General features: G+C 39.6%; 2 protein-coding genes across 4 annotated transcripts in view; one reads left to right on the top strand and one right to left on the bottom strand.

Annotated features, from left to right (window-relative positions):
* The window catches only part of CENPP (centromere protein P), a 127,006-nt gene that overhangs the window by 72,755 nt on the left and 28,125 nt on the right, over positions 1-26,126 (bottom strand). The gene's annotated exons all lie outside the window — the stretch shown is intronic.
* OMD (osteomodulin) lies at positions 13,519-22,288 on the top strand. 2 transcript variants are annotated; one of them, XR_010433593.1, is made up of 4 exons: positions 13,519-13,691; positions 16,802-17,751; positions 18,303-21,283; positions 22,097-22,288. XR_010433593.1 is itself a non-coding variant. In XM_064668180.1 (3 exons), exons 2-3 carry the CDS (start codon positions 16,812-16,814, stop codon positions 18,623-18,625), a joined length of 1,263 nt encoding a protein of 420 aa, XP_064524250.1. In that variant the 5' UTR covers positions 13,519-13,691; positions 16,802-16,811; the 3' UTR covers positions 18,626-22,288. The 2 variants fall into 2 exon arrangements, 1 of the variants encoding a protein (XP_064524250.1); XM_064668180.1 differs by having other exon boundaries at positions 18,303-22,288.

Genomic DNA, 26,126 nt, shown 5'->3' with positions numbered 1-26,126 from the left:
TAATAGGAATGACTATTAAACTCCCTTTAGGCCAGCACAAACATTTTCTTTTATCTATACCAACTGTAATCGTGTTTTTCAGTTTATTTTCTCCTCTTCCATATTCTGACACCACACGGGTTTAGAATCCCTCCCAATGGAAGTCCCTTACAAGTGCTGACTGCAAGCAGCTGGAACTCACTGCCCTGACCCTCCTGTGCAGGGCAGCCACAGAATTCTCAATACTGACAGTACTGTATAAAATGGATATTTGATATATTTAGTGTATATTTGCTATTGGGATTCAAAATAAATTAAATAAACTTATAGAATACCGGCATTTGTGTGATCGATCCCATGGCAGCTCACGGCAAAACATTCAGAGGTTGTAACAAAGCACCTTCCTGACTCTTCCCTGGACACTTCCTCTGGTCTTCCTTTTCCCAAATCTACATACCTGGCAGATCATTTATCCCTGCTCTTCTGCACAAAGTTAAAAATCCAGTACTGTATTTGAAGCAGTTATGGGAAATGGCACAGACTAGTTGTAGAAGAAAATACTGCAGAGAAATGAATCATTTCCCCATCTCTCAAGCCTTTTACCACCTTCCTAAACACATTACACAAGAAACATCAAGTCTAATATCTGATTTTTTTTTTCCATCTGCTTGGTCTTGTATTTCCTATTTTGTTAACACCACTAAGCTGTTGAGACCCAAAGCCATGTGCAGAGGGCAGGGAGGGCACACCAGGGGGGGCTTTCACTGAGGAACAATTTCTGCAAACAGCAATTCTGTACATCACCTCAAGGCAGAATAAAAACAAAACACTAAACAAAACACAACCCCCTGAATCCGAAGATCACCAAGAATCCTTCCATTCCTGCCTTCTGGAGACGTTTCTAAGGAGTGCATTTCCTAGCAAATACCAACCTTAACAGGCCACCTGCCTTCAAACAAAACCAGCTCCTAACCCCAGAGACAAGGCTTTGGCAACAACAACCAACTGTGCAAGGACAAAGTGAGGGTTTGAAATAAATGCCCTCTCTTATCTAGCTAAAAAATTGAAATCCTTGATGTCCCACAAAAGGTTCACTGCTTACAAAGTTTACTGTCAAAGAAGCAAATAAAGGATGAGGCAGAAAATTTGTAGGTAACCAGAGACTAACCAAGAGCCAGAAAGGATCTGAGTGACTTCCACAGGAAAAGAGTGGCCAAGTAGCAACATGGCAGCAAAAGTAAACCCTAAACAAGGTGAAGAAGGAAAAATGGATGAAAATTTCCAAATTTTTATTTACTTTGTAGAGCACTAAGTTAATGGTTTTCACCTTGAATAAGTGGGACTTCAGTCAAATCTTCAGTTGAAAGCACAAAGAGCAAGTACAGTGAAAGTAAATAGAATAGATAAGAGAAAAATCATTACATTTATATGGATTTCTGGTTTAAATGTATTCTTTAAACAGTCATGCTATACTAGTTACATCATGTCAGCAATGACAGCACAAACAGAAAAAGTGGTTCAAATTCTGTAGCTTTACTGAAAGAATAAGCTCAGTGTCACATAATGCATTATTCTACACTAATTCAATAACAAGGCTTAAAAACAACAGAGAAAGTAAACAATTCCTTATCTAATTGGGGTTTATGCAGTAACAGGAACCTGTAACCAAGTGCTTTCTAAACCTGTGAATCCTTTACAGTCACTCTTTTAAGAGGTTCACCCAATTTTAGGTCCACTGCTGAAGTCCCAGGATAAGGAGAAAACTTTGGGAAAATGCAGCAAAGTGCTAAGAGGTAGAAGACCACATAGTCTTGACCTTATCCTTCCAAATCCTCAAAAACTCTCCAGCCTTCTCACTCTTCCCTTTTCACGTGCCTTTGGACTGAGAAACCCTTCCTGGATACAGATAACATTCATCCAAGGAACTGCAACTCTACTTTGAAGATACTGCTCCTGCCCTCACACTTAATAAATCATCTCCAAAGGATCTTATCAACTGCTCAGCTTTGCACCATCCTCAGGGCAAATTCAGCCAGCTTGGAAGTTTAAAAACCTTCATCTGTGACTTAAAGTACATTGGTAATTCTGCATTTCAGCAGGGAAGCATCAAGTGGTTCATCTTAACTGTCTCCTGTAGGAATAATTTGCAAAGAAAACCAGTAATTTCTTATATCTCATCATAAACTGATAGGATGTCTGTCACTTATGAGAAAAAAAAATATGTTCAATGCCCCTCCGCTATTTTTAGCTATCACTCCTCAGCTGGTATTTGTGGGTAATAACTAATAATTTACACCCCTTGCCCCTTTGGCATCCTTTAGCACAGACCCACGTGGGTGTCACAATGACACACAAACACTGCAGTATAAAATGCACCTTGCAGAGTCCCAGCAGTGGTTTCTGAACATGGACAGCAAAGCAATTAACAGAAGAGTAATTAACTAATGATAACACACTGGAGTTCAATGGTCTTTCCACAGAACAAGGCACTTCAGTATCAGCAGATGGGGAGAAACTCTCAAGAAATCAACTCCACCTTTACATTCTCCACAAATGTTACAGGAAAAGGAAAGAAGGAGAAAAAGAGATTTGTTATAAACCCTTCTAACAGTCTTCTCTCATTACTTATTCCTTGTACAAACAACTACATTCCTCTAATAAAAAAAAATATTAGTATTTATTCCTTCGAAGCTTTTAAAATTTGAATGGGCTTCTCCCTTCTGCAAACCTGCCAGGTCCCGACAGGACAGTGAACAAATCTGACCAGAGGATGGCAGCCTGGCGTTACCAATAGAAGGGAAAGGCATCCTCAAGAATAATTAACAGCCTGTTACTGCACAGTGAGAGCCCACCAAACACCACCAATACCAGTTTGAGTACTAAAGTACTATTTGAGCACTTCTAAACGCTGATTTCTATGTCTTGCTCTACACCACTAATTTACCAAGGGATTAATTAATCTGATCTTTTCAAGTCTTCTCCCTCTCTCTTTGCTCAATATCAACATACTTAATGCAGTACCTCAAACACAGCAACACAAGGAATAATGCAGCATTAGAAGACATAAAACAGCAAACCTAATAAGGTACAGAAAGTTTCAAAAATAGAAGATACTAAGTTTGATATATGGGTTCAGAATCAACTGCTTGTCCACACACTAATGTATGAAATCAACAGATTATTTAATTGCTTTCTCTTGCTGCTGAACAAGTTAATGAAGATGAAAAACTGGTTTTTTTGTTTCCTTTTTCCAGTATTAACAGTGCATTTCTCCTCTGCCCAGCACAAGGCCTGCAGGAATGCAGTGAACCAGGCAAACTGAATGCAGTGAACCAGGCAAACTGAATGCAGGGAACCAGGCAAACTGAATGCAGGGAACCAGGCAAACTGAATGCAGGGAACCAGGCAAACTGAATGCAGGGAACCAGGCAAACTGAATCCAAGTGCCCAGCACGCTCTGCAGGACAGGGCAGGGCACCCTCAGCGAGTTCACTGATGACACAAAGGTGGAAGGGGTGGGGACAGGACCCTCCGGGGTTGTGCTGCTGGAGAAATGGGCAAGAGGAGCTCATGCAAAGAGAAGCCAAAGTCCTGTACCTAGGGAGGAATAACCCCAGGCACTAGTGAATGCTGGATGGCTGGAGAGCAGCTTTGCAGGAAAGGACTTGGGGGTCCTGGGGGACACGTTGAACGTGAGCCAGCAACGTGTCCTTGTGGCAAGACAGCCAAGACTATCCTGGGTTGCTTTAGAAGGATAAGGACAACCTCTTCATTCCCAGGGTTGCTGTCCCTAAGTTATTCCATGAACAAATGCTGGATTCCTACGGATTTGAGTCGTAGGAGCCTCAGGTTCCTCCAGCTGGTCTGTACCTCACACCAAACCGCCTGTGTGGCTGCCAAGAGGTTACTCAACAGCTCTGCTCCCTCTTCCCATCTGGCTGCTCACTCCAAGCAGGAGGGTTTGTAACTGTCCCTTCCTCAGCTGAAGGACCTCTCTGGAGCACTTTCCTCTGCCCAGCTGCTATTTTTCACAAGTTAATAACAAGGAGATAAATATTTCCCTCTATACTGTGTCAAATTCAGTCATAATTGGCAGTGAGGATTAAAAAATATCAAGCGAAATAAGTGACCAAAAAAAAGGATTCCTTTCTTTAAGAAACCAAGAAGGGAAAGTCTAGCTATTTTAAACATAGCAGAAACTGCAAAAATGTTTCACATGAGTATCCCATCAGGAATTCCTGCACCTGCATTTCCCAAAAGTGAGGGAAATTACTCAGACTAGACCACTAGAAAAAAGTGTATAAGCGAAGATACACAGATTTTTAACCATTCATATTGGTTTGCTAAAGTGGCAAAACATTTCAGCCACCTAAACCAGACTATGAACAACAAATCTAATATAACTTCACTGTTAAGCAATTTTTACATAATTTAATGTAATTTCAAAAAGCATTTACTCATGTCCCAGGAAGCAATTGCTGTTATCTCTGGAAGACAGCGAATCCCAACATTAAATTATATACAATATTCATTCAAATCCCAGTTAAAAGTATTTATCCAGAAAAACTACAGCACACCACAACAAGCAAAAGAAACCAAACAGAAATTAATATTTTCATTTCATTTTGATCAGAATTTAACAGCAACATGATAATAAAAGCAATAGTTAACTAAAAATAATGAAACCATGTTCTGAAGCCTATGTTTTCCTCAATGTTTAGAATTTAACATTGTTTTTTGGGTTTGTGTTGAGACTTTTTTCCCCCCTCCTTTCTGGGGAGACTAGAGGTTTGAGAACAAAGCTGCTAATAGGAAACATATGGAAAAGTCCTGGAGTAAATGAAAATCTGACTCTAATTCCAAATGCCACGTATCACATACCACTGTCTAAGTTATCTGCTAAGATAAATGCAAGATTTACCCTCCATCCTTGATGAATCACGTGAAATGGAAGACAATGTTAAGTATTAAACAAACAGAAAGGCTTTCAGGATATTTCAAAGACTTGCAAAAGTAATCAATATTTTGAACTGAGCTGGGATGTTTCTCCAAGCTCGTGGGAGCCAGTAAAAGATTGGCTCAACGGGACGTGCTGCCAACAGCCAGACTTGCTGCAGCTTTTCCTACAAAACATGAACAGTCCAAGTGAACAATGTGAGCCTGGGTTTAACCATTGTGCTGCTGTGACTGCAGGGGGCACAGCACCCAGCCAGGCTTCCCTGGGCACCAACACGTTTTCTGACTCCAATTCTTGCCCAGGAGAAACCTGAAGCCGATGAGATTTCTGGCCCAGCAGGGCTGTGGACAGTTTTGATGAGAATCTCACACATCTGCACACACGGCTGAGTCTTGCCATAAACTCCCTGTGCAGCAGCAGGAATTCCACAAGCCTGGATGCAGCAGAGCAGCCCCACTACACAGCCCCCTCTGCCCGGGCTCGTTGCACTGGTACCTCCCACACCTCCCCCAAGGTTCCTGGCAGAGCCAGGGGGGCAACACCGAAATTCATCTTCTCCCTCCACAATGACATTTGCAGGAACTGTTATGGAGTTACATTCTCTGCTAAGAATGGAAAAAATCTCCTGCTGACAGGTTGCCAAAGGATGTAAAATTTCCAGAGGGACAGAGTGGGAGCGAGACACGGCCACAAGAACGGACTTGCCTCTTAATTCTTCAGCTTGTGGTATTTCCAAGAGCTTTTTAGATATAAAGACCAATGAAAATATTTTCCTTTCAGAAATGCTCTTTACATAACACATTAACTCCTGTTAAGTGGAGTTCTTTTCCAGTTGTGGAAAAGAAAACCGGGCTGCCATTCTAAAAGATACTATTTTACCAAAATTTATATCCTATTTGGGGCACCAAGAAGATCCAGACACCACATTATTCTTCTTCTGTCAGTTCTATCTTCTTTCTTTTCTCCAGGGCAAAACAAGGAACTGACTGAACAAGTGACTCACAGATCAGTCAAAGGGCCTAATTTTTTAGCATGAAGAAAGCAAAGAAACCACTTATGTATTAACCTCATGAGAAGATGCTTAAATTCAGGGAGTGATATAATAATCCAGTATTCTGCAACAACAATAAAAGCAACATTTCTCCAGCAGCAATACTGTGATGCAAGATAATTATTACTTGCTCAAGAAAAAGTTGGTGTTTAATAGCTAGAAATTAATAATTTCATTAAAGCCTACTTGGCTTTTTGGAATGCATATTTTTAATTTATATTTTAAGCTAATACATACAACTTCCATTTAGATGTTACCCTCCTTTAAATTATTATTTCTAATATTTCATTTTCTCGAATCCTACATTTCACAGGGCAAAAAGGAACTTTTATTTAACTCCATTTATAAAATTGCTAACATAGAAAAAGAAAGTCAAATAACTTTCAGAAACAGAGCAACAGTAAATGTCAGTACAACAGTATACTTTGTATATATTCCATAACTGCACGATGCTGTTCTTTAACAGCAACCAGCAGAGCCTTCATGTAATATGATAAGGTTTGAGATAAAAGAATCAGGGTACTTTTAGAAGTTATGTTCTGTGCAAACACCTACCTAAACTGGTAGCAAATATGTTTTCCCCAACACACTCTGCTCCCATTTAGAGGCCTGTAAATCTGGCACATTTAACATGAAGATAAAGTCTGTTGTGACGCTGTGCAGAAGAAAACATACTTAAAACCTCACCCTGCCACAGCTATAAAGCAACATGCCAAGAGACCCCTTATTTGTCATGTCAGCACTACAGTTAACAATTAGCATTTACAAACTCACAATCCTTTATTTCGGCAAAGTCTGATCTAAACCCAGTCTTCAACATCCTTCTAACTTCCATCCCACACATGAACAGAAGAAAAAAGTAGTTACTCTTTATAAAAACCTTGTACTGTTATTGATGATAAAAAGTCACAAGCACAGTGAGTATTTTAAAAATAGAAAATGTTTCTTACCATGCTAACTACAAAGCTGTGTGCTGTGTCCCTGGAGCACGTTCCAGTGGAGCACACGTGTGTAAGGCAATATTTCATGGCTCCTGTTTCAGGAATGCTTTGCCTTAGCAACTCTGTGTATTATGGATGAACACTGCCACGAGTGCCTTGTGCTCAGCACAGAGAGGGGAATGTATGTCTGCTTCCCACAGTTCCCTCCCAAAATCAGAAAGCACAGGAACCTGAGAAGAGGAGAAAATGCAAGCATGGAAAACACATCTGTTAGATGTGCAGTCGCTTCATAAACTAACTGCTCTGTCTTTCTGAAAGGACTTTTCCACTCAAACATTTCACTGGGGGTGAACCAGTATCTAGTTCACCCATTAGCCCTCCTGAACACCTACCCCAGTCCCCTCTCTGGGGCTGCTTTCGTGACACACAGACTCATTGAGAGGTTTCAGCACCAAGGGAAGTGTTTGGCAAAGATGGGAAGGGAGTTCTGGACAGCTGTCCTGCAGTCATATGGAGTACTGACATTTCAAAGGCAGCCACCCTATCAGCTCAGCTTTGCTAAAGTTTAATCTAATCACTCAAAGCACTGGTTTCATGCCATCCCCTCACTAAGATCCAGTTAGGATTCTTTTAATAATTGATTTTTTTAAAACAAAAGCATTATGGATGTTTATATTCTGGCTACAAATAGTTGCAGGCATTAACTCCACTCTTCAAAAAGTCATAGGACAAGGCAAAAGAAAGTGTCAGAAGCAGGACAGAAGGCAACAAGGACACTTGTCTTATTACCACAGAAGATCTGTAACTAATGCCAAGATCAACTCCCCTTTCTGAATGAAATGACAAGTAACAGGCTGTCCAGAGCAGCTGTGCCTGTCCCATCCATGAAAGTGTTCAAGGCCAGGTTGGATGGGGCTTGGAGCAACCTGGGCTAGTGGAAGGTGTCCCTGCCCATGGCAGGAGGTGGAATGGGATGGTCTGTAAGGTCCCTTCCAGCCCAAAGCATTCTGTGATTCTGGGAATGCTGATTCAAGGGTGAACCAACCTCAGGTCCTCACCATAAGACCCTTGAAGGATCTCAGAACAGAAGAAGCAGAAGACTTCCAGCCACAGTGACTGAATAAAAATGAGACCCTCTCTCTCAGCTCTGTCAAGAAGAGGCTGTGACTTACAAATTATTCAAACCACAGAGAAACACTTCTCACTTGATTAACTGCCATAAATCAAAAGACATTTATTTTACACATCAGGCAGAATACAAGTGCATGGACAAGCATCTCTCCCATAACACTGTTAATATAAAACAAAATCCAAACAAAATGGAGATAAAAATGGAGAGTAACTGGAGGAGATACTTTTTTCCTTATAGGACAATATGCCAGGGTATCAATGAATGACACCTGGAGTTTCTGTGAAAGTCTCCAAGTCACAGACTTTGGCTGCAGAAATAATGGACTGCAGGCCATAAATGCAATGCTGGCTGTGGTACCACAAGGTCTTGTGCTAAAAGGAGAGGATTTATTCTTTATAAGAAAGATAGGATATTAAAAATTAAGATGCAGTTTAAGGCTGATGCCCAGTTTCCAGACTATTGGACAGAGCTGAAAGGCTGCCTGGCAAAATCCTCTGCAGCACCAGGCTGGACAGTTGTATTTGTTTGAACATTTCTAGAGCAATAGATATTTAAGAAAAGAAACACATTCTATAGTCATTGTCCAAGCAAGGACCTTCACTCTTAAACACACTCAAAAGAGCAAATAGGAAGCACTTTCCATCACGTACAAGGGAAAATCTCTGCTAATGCAAAACATTTTCCTAAGCATGATCCTTCAGGAATTCTTTGGCAAATCACTTAGACAACTACTCCTCAACCTTGCCTGAAAGTGCCTAAAAAAACCCCTTATAAGCATATGATTTGCAGACTGGATACAAACCTGGGAACAATCTGAAGTTGCAGGCACATTTTCCTGTTCTTTTACCAAAACTGCAGAAAGTCCTTAGCTATGAATGGATGAAAGAAGGTGATGAATAAGGTATTGATACAAACTGTTATGGTAGAGTAGAATTCACATTATCTCTTTTAGGTATCTCTCAGCTTAGGGCCCTGAAGGCAGCAGTTCTGTTTGAAAGGAGTAGAAGTGCCTGGTTTTGGAACAGACATTCAGCTGTGTTGCCTTCCTCACTTTCCTCCCTTACAAAACACAATGTTCCTTTAATTTTATTTACAATATTTATTAGTGAGTGCAAGACACCTGCCACATACTATGATCATTTATATAATTTTATATAGAGCACAAATCAGGCAAAATAAAGGCTCTGTTCAAGTTTGAGGCCCAACTGCTAATGATGCCTCAAGAAAATGAATATATCTGCACCAGTAAACAGTTGCAAGAACAGGCAGACATTCCCATATTATATTGGTGTAATCAGTGACACACAATCTCCAGTTCAGCAGAACCCCATGAGGGACAAAAATACAGCCCAAAGTCATCTGTCTTGGAACAGCCAAAGCAAGCAGTATAAAAATACAAAGTATAAAGCAAAGCATATTTATTAAATAAGCTATTCCATTACTAAAAATATAAGTGTCAGCTGACAACAGTGACTCTCCTCAGCAGAGATTTTCAGGGTATTTTAGAGTAACTAGACACTACTTGCAGCAGATAATATTGCTTGCATGAATTTAAAACTTGTCTTATTATTCCAGTATTGATTGTTTATGATACTGTGTTAGGAGAAACATTATATGCTGAGGACTATTTAAAAGCCTCTGCTCTAGAAAGTAAAATCCATCTATTTAAAAAAAAGCAACTCTTCCCAGTAGTATTAATAATATTATTGTAAAACTACTGCTTTGGTATTACAATCTTCTAAGGTTTCTAACGCAGCAATGCATTCAGAAAAATGTTACAACCCTCCTCTTCTGTCAGTCTCTCCAAATCAATTACTGCAAATTGATACTGTCATTGCAAAAAACCTCCCACTCACCCTTCCATTCAGAAAGTTTCAGTATTACAAGCCTGAACGTGCCAGGAGACTTGATACTCTGCTTTTGCAATGCCAATTGCTCCCTGCACGTGTTCATGCAGATGTTTAAACAGCCATTTAATGAGACCAGGGCTCCCTAAAGTATTGCTTCTGGATGCTTCTAGTACATTCAGCTCTAAAAATTCAGTGTATTACTGTTCATTAGCAGAAGTTACTCAACAGCTGCCAATGGGATTATATTAATTCCCATGGTACAAGGTCAATAAGCTCAACTGTTTTCAGTTGCTCAACATGTTCTTCCCAGGAGCTCTTAGCAAAACAGAGCAAAACACTTAAAAAGGGCTGCACAAGAAGTGAGTTGCCAGAGTTTTGACCTTGAAATACCACCTACTAAATGGGAAATTAGGAGAGACCACACACCAAGGGTCAGGTCAGAGGCAACAGCAAAGCCCCACACATGGCACAGCTCTGCCTTCCTTTGCTCTTTTCAAGGGATTAGTTCCTGTCTCAGCTCTGCAGGACTACTGATATGATTTGATGGCCCCTTTTCCACAACCTTTTCCTTTAAAAACACACATTCACACAGGGACACATATTCACAAAGCTCCTGGAATGGCTTTCCACTGAAGACCAGACTAACATGAAGCCTGGAAGGGTTGTTCTTAACTGAGGGCTCTGGCTGGGCTGGAGACTCTGCAGGAACAAGCAGCTGAGTATCTTGATTTGCTGAGCTCTGCACTGCAGTTCAGATCCTGCCCAGGATAAATAAATCCAGCAGCCACTGTTCAGTTGCCACTCAGTTACTTCTGGTGATGGCAGGGACAAGAAGTGCCTTTGCAGACCATCTACAGGACTCACAGAGGTTGCAGGTGGTCTGACAGCTTTGGGGATTGCCAGTTACCACCTAGAAATTGGGATGCAACGAGCTTCTGTGCCTACAGCCCAACCTTGGAGGGCAGCCCAGGGGATGACACGAGCCTAAGGCTGTTTCCTATTTCAGAAACCCCCAGGCTTTACAGGGAACCGAATTACAATTCCCAGTTCCTCATTATATTTGACTTTTCTGCAGTGCAATCACTCTGCTGAAGAGCTTCCTAATTCTAGCAAAATTATGTGTACAAGACAGTCCTCAGGTCTAATTTCAGCAGCTTGGCTTCATATCAGTTCCTTTAATTCTCTATAAACAAGATGCATCTTTTTTTTTTTCTCCTTTCTCTAGGCTTCATATATTAAGTTTGGGAGGGAAAGGAAAAAACCTCACCAAGAAAAACCCAACAAACACAACCCCCCCCTAAGAATTTAAACCAGTGAATATAAGGAAAAGGCCAAGTAGTGTAATTCATACCTTCTTATTATCAGGGCTAGTCCCTTCACCTCAATGTCACTGGTGACCTTCTCTACTTTGTTCTATGAATATTTGGCTAAAATTTGGCTATCTCAAATGTGTTAGGTTGACTGTACTCAACTAGCTAAACTAAACTAAATGCATTAAATACTATAACAGACCTCTTCCTTATGCCTTCAGTCCCAAAACAAACCTGAAAAAGCTGTCAAGTCTCCTAAACTGAACACAGTTAATGGAGATGGCAAAATTCTAAAGATTTTAATCTATTAAAAGGATCCATCCAAGTTTGGTTTAAGAAAATAAATGATCTTGAAGCCAACCCTGACTGCTACACTGACAGACATCCAGCTCTGCATCACAACTGCATAAAAAAGTTCACAAATTCAATGGTAAAAATAAGTCTCTATGAAATATGTTCTGAAACTAGAAACCAAAACATTGAAAATTTAAAAAATGTTCAGTCTTTGAAACAAAATGTCTTATGTGAATGATGCTAAATTTAACCCTCTCATTATCCTCCTTGTAAGGAAATTCCTACCACACCTCAAATGAAACACCAGATCAAACCACACAGCTTGACCAAGATCACAAAGTATAGACTTGTTTGTCTCCAAGACAGCTCAGGCAACAAAACAGGAACTGAATCTTAATATATCCCATGGCCAGAGCTGCATCATCTTCTGCAGCTCAAAGTGCTTTAAATCAAGAGCTTTACCACGGTTTCTCAAAAGGACTGACTCTCCTTCACTGCCACCATGGATTTTTAAATGCACCAGGAGATCTTAACTCTCTTAATACCTTAAGAGCCTTTTGGACACAATCAGTACTAGGAAACATTAAGAAAAATATCAGGTATGGAATTAAAACTCTAAGTTTTATCTTTAGATAAAATAGTTTTAAATTTTACATATATTTTGTTTAGAACTGTTAATAGAACAATGCTTCCAAGAATCTGTAACATGTTTTTTGTCTTGTGTTTAAAAAATACCCAAAGTTTGTAGCAGCCAATAACATTTTACTAACTGGGCAAAACAAACTTGGTGGGGTTTTTAATTACTTGTTCTGAATGTATCCTAATTATTTCAAAAATTACTCTTTTTTTTAGTATTTCTTGGGGTTAGTGGTACAATGTAGCCATTCAGCTATTTATGGTACTGTTAATCAAGGATTATGGAGCTTTAATTTCTCTCTTTCAACCTCTCTCTTGTATTCTGTATTCTCTACATAAATACATGACTGCTTTAGTTTAGTTCCAGTATTGCCAACTCCTACAATAGTATTTTGGGCATGACTTCTGGTTCTTTTCTTTATATCCCCAATTTTAGAATCAGGTAAGATTTATCTTCTTAACCATGTTCCTGTTCTCAGTGTTAAAGAAGAAACTTGAAAAGGTCGAGCAAATCAGAGTCACAAAGCTCAAAGTCAAAAAAAAGAAACTTAGTATTGCATTATTTTTTAAAATATGATACCTCTAAGGCACTTTTTAAGAAACATCTTTAAGAACTAGATTCTTTCTTTTGATTAGATTTGGAAATAACTTAATTATTCTACCAAACCAAAAACATAATTAAATGCTTTGGATAAATCAAACACTTAAACCACTTCACACAAAACCTGTCCATTTTCTCCATTTTTTTGCATATATCACAGTTATTTAAGTATCATACAGATAACTGTGCCTTTTTTCTTTAATTCCTCTTAAAAGGTATGAAAAATATTTTTCTTGAGTAAAATGGGTTTTGTCTCATGTCACACTTGCCCTTTTCGTAAGATTTGTGCTCTCTCTACACGACTCAGCAAAAAAGATGTTGGAAACTCCCTGTGAATCCTTAACTTTACCACCACCACTCTGACAGCACTGCATAGCACAAGTCCTTTGCAGGAAGGAGACAGGACATATAGAATAGGGAGAGAAAAATGGAAGATGTTTTTAAGAGCTCTTCTATGGCACATTTTCCCCTCAATTTTGGTAAGGTTAATTTTTTTTTACTGTTTCTTAACTTCACCCTCAGAGGACAAACCTTTCACAGAACTGAATCACTGCAGCTGAACTGATGAACTAATAACCTCTGTAATCATTTCTGAAGTCTTATTCTCTCTTTTTTTTTTTTTTTATGGGAACTGGTAACACTGAAAGAATCTTGCAAATTATTGTGATTTTAACAAAAGGACAAATTGCTTCACAGCCTTACGACACAGCATCTACAGCAACTGATGATGTGGCACAAAGCACTTTTTTTTTTTTATTTTACTGGCAAATCAGAAGAGGGGCCAAGGCTGTTATTTTGTGTTGCCTTCCCACAAGGCTCCTCACCACAAAATATGGCTTAGACAGATCTTTTGTTCCTCCAGCTGCACTAGGCGAAGTCTCAGATGATTTCACCAGCACAATAACTTGCCGCCCTCTACAACTTCACCGACTTCCAAAGAGTAAGTTTTCTTGGTAAGCAGGAATAAAATGAACTGATTGTGTTATTTTTTCAGTAAGGAGTGATTGGTGCATGTTCTATAATTTGTAGCCTAAGCTACTTACAAATACAGTTCCTAAGCTCTGAGTTCGTTACAGATGGGAGAGAATTGTGCTTTTAAGACTTTCTGTTTTCAGCTCTAAGTATGTGGTTTATCATATTGAGTGCATCTGACTTGCATCTCCTGTTAGCAAGTTTCCCCTGCCATGACTGTTTTAAGGTTAAGTTCTTAGAAATATCTCCTGAAGTGTTGGTATCTCAGTGCAAGACTGGCAGGACAGTTACTATTTGAGTACATACTGTTCTAGTATTTATCAGATATACTCTCCGATAGCCAAGGCACAAAGAATTCCCCCCAAATACCAGTTTCTTCACCAATCCACTGGGAGATTTTGGTACCTATTATTTATCCTTCCATCTGACATGATGGTAGTTCTCTTTACACCATCCACATGGCAAGTGGATCAATCCACAAAGGTCTAAGAAAGGGTTTTCCCAAACTGAGCAGACTTTCCTTGGTTGTTCCTCCTGGTTTCTTAGGACAGCTGTGGCACTGAGAACCAGAATTATTAATTGGAAATTTTGTGACATGCAGTAAAAATGCTGGGAGGATGGAACTGGAAGGTGAAGGTCAAGTTCTGGACTGCAACTGAAGAAAGGGGGTCACAGGAATCAAAAGGAAACCAAGAGTGTGAAATGGGCACGGGGGACAGATTGTGGAAGGGTCTGTTCACAAAACCAGAATGGAGTTACAGGATTCAGAGACAGATTTTACCACACTGATTAGATGAGATGTTCTCCTGATATGCTCTGCCTGAAATCCAGCACCCAATGGATTGCTCCTGCAGCACAGTATTGCCTCTCAGCCCAGCCAGTGCCTGCTCAGTTTGTCAGCACAGAGCATTCCCAGTGTGTGCAGTGGGAGGCTGCTCTCTGTGCCTTTGTTGGGTGCTTAGCTGAGCTCAGACATCTGATGATGCCACAGGGATATGGAGCCCCTGGCTTTGCTAGAGACCTACCTACAACAGGCTTCCAAACAACTGACTCCACTCAAACCTGGTTTTAAGGTTTTAATCAGTTATGGAATTTGACTGCAGGAGCACTCAAATACAAAGTTAAAAATGCAAGTTTGACCATGACACAAGATTCCACACAGCCTTTGGCACACACAGGTTCTGGGTCACACCAGATTACAAGGATACATTAATACCACAAGTTTGTTACTACTTTTTTTTTCTTAGAATTCTCTCTCTCTTGTTCAATTCATAGAATACATCATGCATTAGGCAATGACCACTAGGAATCATAGGAAATTAGAATTTCTAAGTCTCATCTCCTTTGTTACTGACAGAGTTCAGTAACCAAATATTAAGAGTATCAAGAAAACAGAGTCCCTTGAATAAGAAACATGGATGTCATTATACAAACCCCTGAGAATATCTGCTTTCCTCTCTCTGCCTCAGGGTTCTCATCCCATACTGAGCAAAGCCTCTAAAACTTTTCCATGGTTTATGTGCTTTGACCTGCAGTGTTACATTTTGACTCATCTGCTGTTGTTTAGGTTGAACAGCCTGACATGACTCACAACTGCTTATTCTGCCAAAGAACAGAGTTCCTCTGACTGCATAAAGTGCTCTACAATGTTAGTCTGGCTTTGCAAAATGATTTGTCTTTCACAGCATCAGGGTTTCACCTCAGAAGGGTACTTTGAAGGCCAAGTAGTTCACATCTATAGAGAACATAGGATTAGAGAAGCACAGGAAGACTAGGAAGATTTTTTGTGATGTGCAGACAATGGTTGAAGTGTATTGGATTTAACTAAGTTATGGGAATGGAAAAATCCCATTTTTATCATTATTAACACACAGTAGTAAGTCAGCCATGTTTTGTGGAAAATAATAGAAAACCAACATAAAATGCCACAGAACATACAATCCCCAAAGCCACATAAATTTCTATTTTATGTAATATACAATATTTCCAATCTATTTCAATGTTCTGTTTATAGAAACAATCCTGGGATTACCTCACCTTAGTCCAGGACATATATTTTTAACAAAAATAACTTTGTTTAAAAACAAAAACAATAGACACAAGCCATGGTTTGGATGCTTAGTAAGACAAGCAGTTTTTTCACAAGGAGGGTAGTACAGCACTACCTTGGGTTATTTAGAGAGATGCTGGAATTCCACCCCTGAAGATCTCCAAGAGAAAGTCGAGGCTGATCTAATCTGCTGCTGGAGATGGAAACACTTGAGCAGCAAGTGGCTGCCCTATCCCTGGGAGTGTCCAAGGCCAGGTTGGATGGGGCTTGGAGCAGCCTGGGCTAGTGCAAGGTGTCTCTGCCCATGGCAGGGGCTGGAAGGAGATGGGCTTTAAGGTCCCTTCCACCCTAAACCATTCCATGACTGTGATTCTACAAAGTCACTTCCAAACACCTGTGTGACATTGGCTATGCACCAGAGTGAGGGTAACAAATGCCTTTACAAAAATGTGTCTAATTAGGGTATTATGGGTAATGGGTATAATTAGGGTACCTACAAATACCTACAAATACCTACAAATATAGGTGTATAAGTAGGGTACCGCTGTCTTTCTAAAGGTCTGAGGAAGAAAGTTACTCAGGAATTCCATCTGCACCCATTTAAAACTGAGTTATAAGGCTGATGCTTAACCCACTGTCCAACACAAACCTCAGTTACACCACTTCATAAAAAACCCTTCTGCAACTCTGCAGTAAATTAAAGTGAGACAGGAATGAAGACTGGGATTGTTTAACACTCCCAACTGGTGTCCTTCAGTACCAGGCACAGGACATGTAGAAAGCTGTTCCTTGTCTGAAGTCAGACCAGAAAACTTCTTTTTACTTCAAGTACAATGAATTTGTTTATGCATTTTTTTCTTGAAAGGTACAGATCAAAACTTGGTTCTGTGAATAATGGCACTGACAGCATTGCCAAAGAAATGCACTGTTCTACTGACTTCATCACGTATTGCTGCTTTTTAAAAGTTAAACTTACACGTAATTTACTTTATGATTATCTAAAACTTAATTTTCCTTCTCATCAACAGGTCACAACATATGAATTTAAATATGGGGATTCTGAGCCAATCAATCTTTCCCCTCCTCTGGGCTGCTTTGGTCGTTTGTCAGTACGAAGATTATGATTTTGAGGATGACTATGAGGAGCCAGACCATCAAACTCCATATTATTTTAACCCGAACACACAAGCTGAAGTTCCTCGCTTTCCTTTCCCAGTTGAGTGTGCCAGGGAATGTTTTTGCCCCCCAGCTTTCCCCTTGTCCATGTACTGTGACCATCGGAACCTGAAGACAATTCCAAACATCCCTGGTCACGTCCAACAGCTTTACCTGCAGAACAACGACATCGAAGCTGTGCCTGCAGCACCATTCACCAATGTCACCTTTGTGAGGGAAATCAACCTCAGCTACAACAAAATTAAATTCCACATGATTGACCAGGGGGTTTTTGCCAAACTTTCAAGCTTAGTGCAGCTTTATTTGCAACACAATGAGTTAGAAGAGTTTCCATTCCCGCTGCCCAGCTCTCTAGAGAGACTCCTCCTTGGCTTCAATAAGATTGCCCGGCTACCTGGGGATGCACTGGGGGGGTTACCCAACATCACCACGCTGGACCTCTGCAGTAACTTCCTTGATGACTCAGTACTCAAAGACAGACCCTTTTCCAACATGAAAAATCTACTGCAGCTCAACTTATGCAACAACAAGTTACAGACTATGCCTCCCGGGCTGCCGCCATCACTTATGCACCTCTCTCTTGAAAATAACTCCATTTCTTATATTCCAGAAAACTATTTCCACAGACTCCCCAGAATCATTGCTCTGAGAATGTCCCACAATAACCTGCAGGACATTCCACGCAACACCTTTAACCTGCCCAACCTCCTGGAGCTTAACCTTGGACACAACAAACTGAAACAAGTGTTCTATATTCCAAGAAGTTTGCAGCACTTGTATATTGAAGGCAATGAACTTGAAAGTAGGTTGATGGATAAAATTCTTTAAAAGCAGAAAACTTAGGGGATTTTGGCACTGGTTGTGGGAGGAATGCAGGGAGAATGTCATCCCATCTTCTTCAGGATGCATTGTAAACACATCCTCAGTCATTTGAGACCAAACTGGTGAAATTAGAGAGGATTTGATTTTTCAGTTTACCCCTAATTTGCAATTCCTTGTAAAATTTAATACCAGTTTTTCATAGAACAAGCTAAAAACTTTTTGAAAATTGCTTCTGATGTGGCAACTGATAAAAACATACAGACAAAAGGAATTCCAAAACCATTTCATTCACATAAAATACTAATTACAAACTGTAGTGGTATTCATATTTTTTCTTTTTTTTACTCCACAACCTTATAGTCTGTAAACCCCAAAACTGCCATCACTGCCATTTACAAAACTGATTTAAAACGCAAAAACAATATTACTGCGCAAAAATCTTTTCCCTTTTCAATTTCAAAACGTGAGTTTCGCTTTTACAACAGGTCTTAAATTTCTGCGTTTGAATTCAGATTTTTCGCTCTCTTTCAGACATAAACGTCACTTTGATGTGCCCAGCTCTGGACCCACTGAACATCCACCAGCTGACCTACATCCGCGTGGACCAGAACAAGCTGACGAGCCCGATCAGCAGCTATGCCTTCTTCTGCTTCCCCCTCATCAGAACCATCTACTACGGAGAACAAAATGTGACTCTCAACAAGCCGACCCGGCTCCGAACACCGGTGTTCCGGCGGTTCCTGACCCCAGAGGAATACCAGGAAGCAGAAGACAATCAGGAAACGCACAGTCAAGACACCGAAGAAGATCACGAAGCACAAGACAACAACTACTTCTATCCTTACTTTCACTGAAGGGATTGTTAATGAGTGTACAGGGAAAGTTTTCCTTAGGTGGGGGTCATTCATAGCCACTCTAGAACAATTGGGTAGTCTGGGATGTTTAATATGGATGTGTGGAGGTCAGATTTAGAGTAGGGAAGTGTCCTCTTATTGGGGTAGTGAAAACCAGAGCAGCAGGAACAAAGAGCACTTGCCTGACATCAGAAAAAGTCTGATACACACCTGGGTTGATGGTGGGCTCACCCTTGGGGGAGCAGCCTAAGCTGAAGAAAACTGACCTGAAAATCTTCTGTGTTCTAAACTGCAAAATGCCTAAAACACACATGAATGTCATACTCTATAGGAACAAATAGTTAAGGGCAAAAATCCTCCCAGCTCTGCATCCTGCTGCTGAGAGCAGAGGAAAACAGACACACCAGAGAGCAGGACAGGAGGGGAAGGTCACAAGAATACTTTCACAAGGTTCCTCCACATCCTCCAGAAATACAGATGTTTCTTCTTCCAGTTTCTAACTGGACAAGAAAATCAATCTCAAAAATTCTATTCCCCATTCTATGTTTTAAGTGTCCTGACAAGGTGTATTATAATATTTACTTCTCTGTCTGTACCTCAACTATCACAATCTTTCAAATGATATTTCAGCTTATTAGTAACATAGGCAATACACAACCTTTCATCACACTCTTAGAATCTAGGGAGAGGTATGAGTATGAGTATTAACAGAACTGAACCATTAGCATCTACATTTTACCTGTGCTTTAGCCCATGCTACTTCAGAAGACATATAAAACTGTAATATAATCTTATTAGAATTGTTAGTCAGGTAGAACAGGCACAAATAGAAACATTCCAGGTTTTTTTAACTAATATTTTAGACTGTCCCTCTGCAAAGCTAATAGCAGTGAGCTACATTCTGCTTCAAAGTACAATTAAAACTGCTTTAAGTAACCTGAAATACTGTATAATCCTTGAGTTATGTAGATTTTTTTGGTGTCTTATGCCTAGAAACAGATCCAAATAACTACAGGGTAAGATAACACTATAGAGCACTTTATTGCTTTTTTTTCCTTCTTCATTTTTCAGCACTTTTTCCCCATTAATGCTTTGTTACCTGTGAGGGAGAATCACCATTTTCAACAGGAAAAAAAAAGAATGCAAGCAAAAGATCCATACTACCAATTTTACACTGTACTTTAAGTATATGAAAACTCTAAAAGCTACAAAAAGTACGTGAGCAGATTTGCACCAGTGTTTCTATGAAGTAACACAGGTTTGGTTTTTTTTCTCTTACAGTGTCAGTTATTTTTTGAAGCCCACCTTCATATATTTTGGTTTCTGATGAAACAATTTTTAAGAAAATGGAAATACCTAATGACACATTTTTTAACATAAAGATTCACTTTAAGCCCATGAATATAACCTTGTCTTCCTCTTTCTTAAAACATGTTTATTAACATTTATCAACCTCTGGCTCATGAACAAGGAACATATGCATACTCATTAAAATATGTACAAATTTAGATATATTTATAGCTTTATAGCTTTATCAATATAAACATGGAGTATATGAACCTTAGGGAACCTTTCAGCTATTTCAAGTTTTAAGTGAATGGTGCACAAAATGCAGGCTAAAATAGAGGCTTTTTTGAAAGGTTTGCTCAGCTTTAAAAAAAGGACACTATCCTTCTATAGTTTGAATATTATATCTTCTACCACAAACTTCCTGCTTTTTAAAATCATCTCTCAAGCAAAGCTTAGCTTTAGTTTTAAAGTAGAATTAAAGATATGAACTTTGAAGCAACTAGTTATATACATTTTTTAAAGTCAAACTGACAGTTATTGAAAGCTTTAGAGCTTATGACATTTAACTCATTTGAGTCTTATTATATTTAACTCCTTCAAATGGGACATGAAAATTGTATTACAAACAGAACCATTGTAATTCACTTTTCTTTCAATTAATATTATCATCTCTCATCTGTGGCAAATAGGACACTGTTCTTCCAGAAGGATTTTAGGGTGATTATGGAACTAAAGACTTGCCAGCTTTGGAGAAAGAGGAATTCCTAACAAAGAACAGAATTCATGGATATTGAGCTGAATAGAGTTTGCTCTGGTAAGACTGGGAATGGCTTCTGTAAAAGCCATGATGCTCTGCCCTTGCAAATCTCAGAGTTCTCTGAAGGAATCATGAAGGATGTGGAAAAGGGAGGTCCTGCTCCAAATTGCCTATAAAAATTTCTGAGAGGTTTTTAAGGAAGAATAAACAGTCAGTTCTTACTGTGGAGGGATCCCACTGGTGGGAGCTTTGCTGGAATTTATTCAATTTAAAATACTTGCAAGAGATGGACAAACCAGGCTGAGCAGGGAGGATTGATGAGTGACTGCAACAAGACCTTGGGATGCTAAAACAGCCAATGAAACTCATCACTGTTAAATGAGAAGTGATAGCCAAGGAAAAGATGGAAGTGTGACCTCATTGCCACCACTCAGGAGCAAGACTCAAGTAGTTCAGTAGGTGGTTCAATGAAAAACACTGGCTTGGTACCCAGCAGCTAACTCAAATGTAGAGTAACTAGAGAGAAAGAGAAAACAAGAGACATCAAGGCACCACTGTAAATCTGTGATTCACCCAGACATTAATCAAATTATTGATTTCCAAACCCTCAGGTAGTTGGTGTAATTGCATATGGCATGATTAGAAAAGGAGCTCAGAAAGGTAACGAGGCCACCAAAGGTAAGGAATGGCTTCTATCTAAACAGCACAGAAGGCACTCACCAGCTCAGCAAAGAAATTCCTAAGAGGAGTTGCAGAAGATCCCCACAAAATTAGGAGCTGCACAGACAGCATGGATCCAGGAATCAGCTGCTCCGGGACAGGGGCAAGGAGCCATCAGGGGATATGGCCCAGGTACCAACAGGACAACAGACATTTGCAGCAGTGAAAAGTCAGCCCTTAAACTGAGCTCCCGAGGACACAGCAGCAGTTTTACATGTGTTTCAAGAGAAGACTGCACAGGTAATTGTATTTCTTGGCAGAGATCCATTCCAGGTTGTTAAACAAAGCACAGTAGGTACAAAAGAGCTGATCTGAAAATAGCTGGAGAATGGAAGAACATCTGAAGACAGGATGAGACAAGGATCCTACCTGACTGTCCTGTTCCCACTCTTCCCAAAGCATCTGCTCATGGCCCTTGCTGGATTCAGGACTGCAGACAGGTCACACTGGCCTTTAGGGCTGATTCCAATTATACCACCACACAAGCACCAGATTTTGGTAGCAAAACATCCTTGCTTCATGTTTGCTCTGGTATTTAGTTTCAGAATAGTATTTAGTGGTTTTAAGAAGAAAATAGATTCGTAAACTACGAACTAAACATGTATTAAAATCTTATTTATTTCATCAGTAGCAGCAAGATCTAACAAGCATCAAACAGCTTAATGAGCTTATTTACAGCAGAATCAGAAAATACAGAAGCAAAGCCTGATCTGGTTCACAACTCAGTGTCTCCATTAGCAATTCAGTAGAAGCACCAGCCACAAGAGGTTATTGTAAAAAATAAAAATAAAGGAAGATAAATAATTGCATTTAGTTATTTAATCCAACTGTCTCCATTTCTTCCTTTAGCCTCAAAAGAGTAGGAATATATTTTGCCTTTTCCCATGTTTTTGAAGTTACTTTTTGAGATACTTACTTCAGTATTCTGATAATAAAAGTTATGTGGATTAGCAAAGAGTTCTTTATAGAAAACAGATGGTTTACAGTTCATGTTTTCTTAGTTTAATTTATTCACATTCCACTTTTACAATATGTATCCATTTCCTTCTTTGTTTCTCAGTTTGATCATTGCAAGTAATAAACATAGGCATTTCCTACCTGAAAAGCAGGAAAGGAGAACATGTTATATTTTTAACCAAAAAAAGTATACACTGAAGAGATTTCACAATCCTTTCCCAGCACTGCTGCAGGGGTATGAACTTTCCAGCTATAAGCCAAATTGTGTGTATTGCAAGTTATGGAACTCCACAAATACAAACATTTATCATCTGATGTTTTAAAGTATTTCATCCAAAATTTACATTTCTAACAACCCAATTAATTTAAAAGAAAAACACATAATAATCTTATAATTCATTGCATAAATTCATCTTCTACACAGAAAAAAAAAGAATAAATTAACCTTCCCCTTTCTTATAAAAGCACAAGACAAGGAAAAGCAGGTAAATATGAAGATGAGCCACAGACACAGAGTAAAGCAGATGTACAAGGGACATGAGGAGCAGATGACAGGAAATCTGATGTAAAATATCTGTATCAGGCCCCTGACGCTCAGAGCCCTGCCTCGAGTGTCCCTGTGGACAGAGTAACAGCTCTCCACAAATGATGGTGTTGTCATAAAGAACTAATGCCAATTCAGGAAGGAATTCTAAGAAATTTCAATAAGCTGCAGTAGGCTGGCTTTGTGTCAGGATATAACTGGTGATATACAGCAAAGTTCAGGAGAACATGAGCTCCAGAGGGGTCTGGGCAAGCAGACAGGGCTGTTCCTCCAGGGATCATTCACATTTGTTAACCACAGCTGGACTGCTGTTTAATACTGTGCCTGATTTTTAAAATGCACTTTATTCATTTATAACACAGTAACTGATAAAAGGACTCTTCCTTTTTCATAAATACAAGAAATAGAGGTAATGTCTTCAGCTTCCAAAAATTCTGATTATAAATCAGAATCATATGGAAGGATGTCCACACAATCACTGGGTCATTTTTCATCTGTGCCTGTTTTGCAGCTGGTGGCCCTAACAGTGACCTAAACTTAATCTAATCCACTGAGCCTTGGAAATTGTTGCAAGTTTTCATACAAATACTGGAGGTGTTTATGCATAACTATTTCATCCCCAGCACTTTTTTGGTCATTCTGAATCTTGAAGAACGTTCTAAGCTTTGTCTCTACAAGATGATGATCATTTATTTTACATTTCATACCATCTCTGAACCCTCCTCCTTCCCTCCCATGCTGAGCTGGAATATACTTTCTTTAATGTGACCCAACTGTTGTATAGTATTGCCTTCAGCCCAGTTTCTGTGCAGGGCTCAAGAACAAACCAGGAGACTGTTTCCTCCTCTCTTTGGGATGCTTTTAGTTCCCTGAATGAATGCAACCCCAGCACAAGCACTGGCATTAAACTGCCTTAAAACTATTTTTATCCCCTGTATCAGGACCTCAAAAGCAGAGGGGAATGCAGGACTCACAGAAGTCTCATTTCACAGAGCAGTACCAAAAAGAACAAAGCAGTTTTAGAAGGCAGAATTAATTCCACACAAATGTCAAGCAGAAAAGGCCTGTATTTTAGAAAATAAAAATTACGTAGAGAACAACCTCATGAAGTTATATTTAGGTTAAAAAAGAAGAAAATAAAAAGATAAACACTGAGTTCAGTTTTAACATCACTTCATGCCTTTGTTCTCTCTAACAGAAGATCTATGCCTCGCTGCTTGTAAATTATTTTGCCCATGTTATCAGGCTGGTTCAATAACTCACTTTTACTCTCTAAAACCTTTTCTGTTATAATGATTCCAATCCAGAACAGCTCGTCAACATGAAGTGGTTTATCACACTTCACACACAAGACATGCTAAGGAATACTGAACATGTTGCCTTCCATGTGGAGCAAAAATATCACACAGAAAAAGAAAATTCAGCACTCTGCCCAGGTCTACAAATGCCCAGGAGTCTTTAAAAGCTTTCCTAAGTTCTCCCCATCTCCTTCTGTCACAGACAAATTTCTGGCCAGGAAAAGACACTGACTTTTGAACATTCTGTAGAAGTGATTTTCAATATTCACCATCAGCACAGGTCAGCTGAGCAATAATCCATACTGCTTTTTTCCAAGAACACTTCAAACCAATCAAACTCAAATTGCAGAACTGGCCAATATTGTCCTTTGGAGAATATGATACAAGAGGAGAGCCAAGGTCCTTAAGCAGCTGCAAAAATACACTTTCTTTGCCTAAATATAGAACAAACCTCAGTACTCACAAACTTTTACAATCTCAGCTTTGGTTTATTTCATAAGGAATATCTTGAAGCATCAGTAGAAAGGTGAGAATGGAACTGAATTAGTCCCACTAAAGCTCTGAGCAGGGCAGATATGAGGCCACTTGGAGTACAAGATAAATAGACTGAGCTGGACAGCAGCCAGAGCAAATAATTCACAAAATCTGCAAAACAAAATCTTCCCTCAGGTCCTCCAGGATGTTTTCAGCTTGATTTTTTCCTTTATCTGCTCTTGACACATAAACTGCACTAAATACCAGATTCCTTCCCAGATGCTGAAGAAGCTTTAGGCAGCAATGGATAGTTTGGATTGTTACCTTCATTTCTGTCTTGCTCTACTCCCACACTTCTCCTATCTCTGCCATCCATACCCATCCAACTTCTCTTTTTCTGTCTTTAGAGAGAATTATTTTTCATTGTTTAACCTGACAGAAGGCAACCTTGGGCAACAAGTTTTACACCTACTCTGTATGCAACCCTTTTCCCCTAAAGTTAAGTTTTTCTGGCAGGAGAATCCAGAGAGCAAGTGTCCCTTGTCAAACTGGCTTGGGCTCCCTCTACTAGAAGCAATTAAGTGTTGTGCTTCATTTATACCTTCAGCTACATTTTATATCCTTACAAAACTGTAGGGAAATGACCACTGCTCAAATTTAAGCCAGGATTCCATGTCAACAAAATTAGTAAAATGACCATTTAATATGCCAAACACTTCAGGCAAAAGTATTTTGTGGGGAAATCAGTCGGTGCAAATGAGGATCTTGGGGAAATCAGAAAGCCCACCATAAACACTATCAAGGTCCTCTTCAGAAACTGGAGCTCAGGGAGTTAAAAACAGCTTGTTCAGGTTTCCAAGACAGAAACCACCTTCCAACTGCATAGATCCCTGTAACCAGAGTCCAAGCAGCAGATACTTATACATCCAATTTCCAAGCACTAACAGTGCCTAGAAAGCCCTCTCTGCTTGCCAGGGTATTCCCTGTGAGCTCCCCTACTGCCAGTGCAGAAGAACCACATTTTCATTTCACATGACTTGGATCCACTCTGAGCAGGAATAAAGCAACACTGGTGCTGGAGGAAGCACTGCTGCCTCTTCCTTGTTTGCAGCCACTTGTCCCATCCCTGTCCTTGAGCTGATCTGAGTATCTGGTACACGTTCAGATAAAAACTATTTTTATCTGACATTATTTGCTGATATATTTTCTTCTCCCTGACACAAGGGATGACAATGCAGACAAAATATGGCACTACTGTTTTATTTGGCACTGGCAGTAAATGTATACTGTAAGCCAGACCTTGATGACATCATGCCAAATGAATTAACATATCACTCTTTGAATGTATTTGTAAGTATTCATGAGTTGTTTTACAAGTGCTTGTACAAGAACAGTGAATATACACAATGTTTTTGTGATAAGCACACAAATCTTGTGACGCAGATCAGACTTTTCACATTT

Source organism: Pseudopipra pipra, chromosome 11 (genome assembly GCF_036250125.1).
Source record: "Pseudopipra pipra isolate bDixPip1 chromosome 11, bDixPip1.hap1, whole genome shotgun sequence".
In the NCBI taxonomy this organism is placed as follows: domain Eukaryota; kingdom Metazoa; phylum Chordata; class Aves; order Passeriformes; family Pipridae; genus Pseudopipra; species Pseudopipra pipra.
Note: the sequence above shows the minus strand (reverse complement) of the source record. Positions and strands in the feature narration are given on the sequence as shown.

Coding starts and splice junctions, on each gene's coding strand:
- OMD (XM_064668180.1), top strand. CDS start 16,812: ATGAATTTAAATATGGGGATTCTGAGCCAATCAATCTTTCCCCTCCTC. Junction 17,752..18,302: donor TGAAGGCAATGAACTTGAAA/GTAGGTTGATGG, acceptor GCTCTCTTTCAG/ACATAAACGTCACTTTGATG.